Below are 4,678 nucleotides of genomic sequence, written 5' to 3' on the forward strand. Positions count from 1 at the left end.
GTCAGTGCGTAGAGAGAGAGAGAGACGAGGCTCGACGGTGACCCCGGTCTCGACATGTCGCCCACATCCGTGTCGGCGGCCGCTTGCTTCATGTATGCGCTCGTTGCAGCAAACGAGGACATGGCCATAGACACGCTTCGTTCCCAGTTAGTTAGATCACATTATTTGCCAATATATTTTATCCTCCCCGCACTTCAACTGTCCGTGCCATGTCATGCAGTAACATGGCTTTAATTATGTGTCGGTGAAATACATGCTAGTCTGGCGATGGCACTGGGCTGCTAGTGCCAATTAGTATTTTGTGATTTTCCTGGTGAGAGCTGTTGGCGAGTGCCTTGAAGCAACTTAAAGTTGTCGTTTGAGGCGCGATATCTCACATCGGCTTGGGGTGGTTTCTCAGGTACGTACGTTGCCTGTCTAACAGTAAAAGGCTCGACAAACGGTCCCTCCTGCTGCTCGAGGGCCCCACACTGGTAGATGGCTTCGCTAAGTTCGGCGTTGTCGCCCGAGGCATGATACCCCGCAAAACCTCGCAGTAGTTTCTTGGGTCCGGAGATCGGCGGCGTGGCAGAATCATGCGGTCCCTCCTGCTGCTTGACACCGGACTGGTAGATGGCTTCAGGATCGTCCTTCAATGTATAAAGGTGCTCTCCAACCCACACCCGCACGCTCTCCAATACCCTCCGTGCAGGACTGGCCTTCTGTAGAGCAGGCCGCAATCAGCCTCCGAAGCACGAAAAAAAAAAAACCAAAGACATACCTGCCACGCAACAACCCTGTCCAGCGACACCGTCACCGCGTCCATCCGGCCCATCCACGCCGTCGTCTCCACCCACCGCAGCAGCGCCGACTTCGCGAACTTGTCCAGCGCCGCGTAGGCGTCCTTCGAGTCCTGGTCCGACTGCGCGAGGTGGCCCGCCCAGTGCAGACACGCGTACCGCACGTGTTTCGGGATCTCGGCCGCCACCCGCCTCTCCACGTCTGAGACGCCCGACCGCGCCGCCCTGGACGCTACACGGAGCGAGTTCCGGCGCAGGGAAGACACGAGGGTGTCGAGGCACCCGGCGGCGATGCGTCCGTGCTCGCGCACCGTGTTCACGAGGTACGGACCCTTGTTGTACTTTGGGTGGATGTCGACGAGGAACTGGGAGAAGGTGACGTGGATGGGGCGGAACGCCGCGTCGAGGTCGTTGCGGTCGAACACGACGACGGAGCGAAGGCGGCGGAGAACGGATACGGATGTTTTCGTGGGAATAGACAGCAGCCTTTCGAGGTCGTTCGGCGAGAGGCAGTCCTTCAGGAGCGCGATGGTCCCGAGCATCGTCTGCACACGATCCCGCAGCGGCTCCTCGATCTCCAGCCAGTGTCTTGGGAACGCAATCTCGAGCGCCTCGAGGTAGAGGTCGTTCAGAGGCCCGACCAGTTCACATCGCTTGGGGTTGAAGAGGAGATAGTACTCTGCGCGGTCTTCCACGTCCTCGGGGTATTCACCAAGATAATTGACCGCCGTGTCTGCGTAGACCATGAGACCCTCAGAGCGCTCGGCCAAACGATCGACGAGGTCGCTGCGGTTCCTCAGCATATTGTGGCCTGGAATGCTGTTCGCCAGCCGGTCTTTAAGGAACAGCTTGACGTCCTTAAGCAGGGATGCAGGGGACTGGTTATTGAGGTCGAGGGAGTAGATCTTGTCCTGCGGAGAGTCGATACTGGCATATATAGCTCTTTCGACGGCATCCAAGGGACGACTCGTGAACAAAATCTTGACGGGAAAGCGTGCGTGCTGCGCACAGTCGACGAGGAGCTTGACCAAGAGACTGGGGAGAGAGCGGTCCACGGGCTCGACGCATTCGTCGAGGGCGTCGACGACGAATACGATGGGACGATGCGAGGGGTCGACGAGTGACAATGGCGTGGTCAAGAGGGCCTCCGCTTCGTATTTCATCTGTTGACTGTGGCCGCGTGCAAGATACGTATGGACGGCGTCGACGATGAAAGGGTGAATATCACCCTGAGAGCGAGCGACTTGGTAAGCGAGGGTTGGGAAAAAAAGGCGGGTGGTGGAGCAGTCCGCGACGTCGCGAGCGAAGAAGAATGACGCAGCGAGTCCATGGTCAAAGTCTTGGCGTTCGGCGAACTCGCGCGCGATGGTAGACTTCCCTGCGCCCGCAACGCCAGACAAGTGGCAGATGAACCGACCCTCGACGTCCGCACCTTCGCCGCGAACCCACTGGGAGAGTTGCTCGAACAGCTCTTGACGAGTACCTGGAAGGAACTTGCTTTTCGCATTGTTGGTCGAGGCACGATATCCAGCATCGGCTCGCAGTAGCTTCTCGAGTACGTCGTCGCTTCCTGTTCGCCACCACGCAAATAAGCAATATACAACGAGCGGCCTGAATGACTATATGCACTCACTCTGCTGAATCTGAACGACCTCGACTCTCTGTGGAATTGCATCAGTGTTTGAAACCGAGGGCCGTTGTCGAGACACGCACCTCTACCGTCGACGTTACGTTTCCAAACTTGTCCTCCACCCTCCTCATCCCTTCAATAAGCTGGTCCATCTCCTGGATGATTCTAACCAGACAGTCGGCCTGTGTGTGCGCAGTCAGCGACGGCGCTGAGCGGGCGAGAAAGCCTGCTCGCCTGGAAAAACCTGGTGATCTGAACCACTTTTTCTTTCATGTCCTTCAGCGTCTCAGCATCGCGTGCGCGATAGATGTATCGACGCCAATTTGGGCCTGTGTACAGCCTTTCCGCTTCACTTTGCAGCTCTTCCACCTGCCTGCAGGGAGTTGAGGACGGTTGAATCGCATACAGAAAGGCTGTGACACACCTTAGGAACCTCATCGTCCTCTCCCCCACGGATTCGCCTAGATCCTGAAGCTTTTCCTGCCCGCCCGCGTCGACCCTCCTCTGGATCTGCTCAGACGCGCTCTGCAGTATGCCAGCGAGGTTCCCCAGATCGTTCGCCAACTCGTGGAGCCCTTTCTCCGTCGGTCTGACTTCCTGCAGAACAGATGGCGAAGGCGTCCGGGTAACGAAGGATGGCATGGATGGGTATGCGAGACAAGGGGCCATGGGCTGGCGGCGCACCTCCAATTTCTCGACAATTTTGATCAGAACCTTCACGCCGTCAACGACATACGGAACCGGGACCACCCGGAGCACCTCCTGGCCGACCTTGAGCGTCTTCTTGGCGACCGTGAGGGCCTTGTCGATATCCTCCTGACGCGTACTAGCGGAAAAGCGGAGCATGAGGTGAAATGAAGCGCGAGGAAGAGGAAGCGGGCACCTCTCAGCGCCCGCGGTCGTCGACGAATATTAGGGACTTGCCACGCTCGACGTGCGTGCCCGAAGATGCGGGAGCATGGCGGATGAAGGAGAAGAGATGTGACCGCTCCGCGCTCGACGGAGGTACGTCCCGAGCTGAAGCATGACGTCCGCACAGGGTGCACGTTGTCGGGCGCGCACCGATTGGACATCTTCAACCGTGCGCACGAGAATGACGGTAGTGCATGGAAGGCAGTTGATGAATCGATACGGCGCCCTGAGGTGCCAACGATCGAGTACGGGCGGTAGTGTGGCAGGTGATTTGCTGTTGATAAGGGCCCTTCAAAGTTCACATGGCAAAGGCGTGTGTTGGAACTTGGAAGCAGGTCACGGGAGTGACTCTGCGCAGCACGTGCATGAAAAACGGCAGGCTGATGATGATGATGGATTCGAGCCAGAATACAGTCAAGTCTCTACGTTGTGCTATGTACGTACGAGTTCCTGCCGTAACGGCGGCTATCCCGCGATGAAAAACGGCAGGCGACACCGGGCCTGACACGAAACTTACTTCGGAATTGCATTGCTTGACTGCTATCCATCGCGAGACAGCGTGAGGCTCATCGGGACCAATGCAGGCGTGATACGGCTCGCGCCGACTGTGCACGTAGAACCGGGACTTGTGCGTGATGGAATTCCCCTGTTGCAGGTCTATGATCCAAAACAGCGCTGGAAAGAAGCTCAACCGAGGGACACCTACGTGATTGTCCCGTCCACCAGACACGAATGCGGTCACGATACGCGTTACGTGTCTGAGCTCTGATCCTGGTGGGGGTTCAGACGAGGATCTGTATGCGGTCACATATACCGTAAATATTCGCATCTGGGAGTATGAGGTCACTCACCGCAGCTGTCTGATAGGCCCCGCGTCTTTGAAGGAGACAGCGCTGGGGACGACAACTTGATGCAGTGCTGGAAGGGCGCTGAACAAATTTTGTGACCTCTGGATTTGAATACACATCGGTGACATAGAAAATAGCGAAGACACGCGCCACCGCCCACCGCGCCCTTCTTGAGACGCGTTTTACTAGCGTCGTGGCCGATATGGATGCCCAAGTTTGCGCGGTCACCCTTCAAAGTCGACGACTCTGTTTATGTGAGCCAAACACAGGATGAAGTGCTCAAGGTAGCGAGGTATCCCTTTTTCATCTTATATAGTCATGACGATGTGGACGTAAGCCATGAACGTTGAGAGCCCGGCCGGCTGTACGCTGTGATGGTCACGGTGGATGGGAATCAAGATGTCTTTTAGCGCGTGTACCACGGATGCCACGAATTCGAAATTCACGCGTGGCGTCACGTTCACGTGCGCGTTTCCCTCCTCCTGTTCAGGCAATCACGCTCCCACATC

The 4,678-nt window shown here is 57.1% G+C and overlaps 1 protein-coding gene across 1 annotated transcript; it reads right to left on the reverse strand.

Moving 5' to 3' along the window:
• Nucleotides 1–631: 631 nt before the first annotated feature.
• Nucleotides 632–2,847, reverse strand: BXZ73DRAFT_63171 (uncharacterized protein; the record flags this gene model as incomplete). Its single annotated transcript, XM_048021760.1, has 3 exons — nt 632–2,349; nt 2,468–2,564; nt 2,614–2,847. 3 exons carry the CDS (start codon nt 2,845–2,847, stop codon nt 632–634), a joined length of 2,049 nt encoding a protein of 682 aa, XP_047870421.1.
• Nucleotides 2,848–4,678: the final 1,831 nt, after the last annotated feature.

This window comes from Epithele typhae, assembly GCF_022376455.1.
Source record: "Epithele typhae strain CBS 203.58 chromosome Unknown BXZ73scaffold_692, whole genome shotgun sequence".
Lineage (NCBI taxonomy): Eukaryota > Fungi > Basidiomycota > Agaricomycetes > Polyporales > Epitheliaceae > Epithele > Epithele typhae.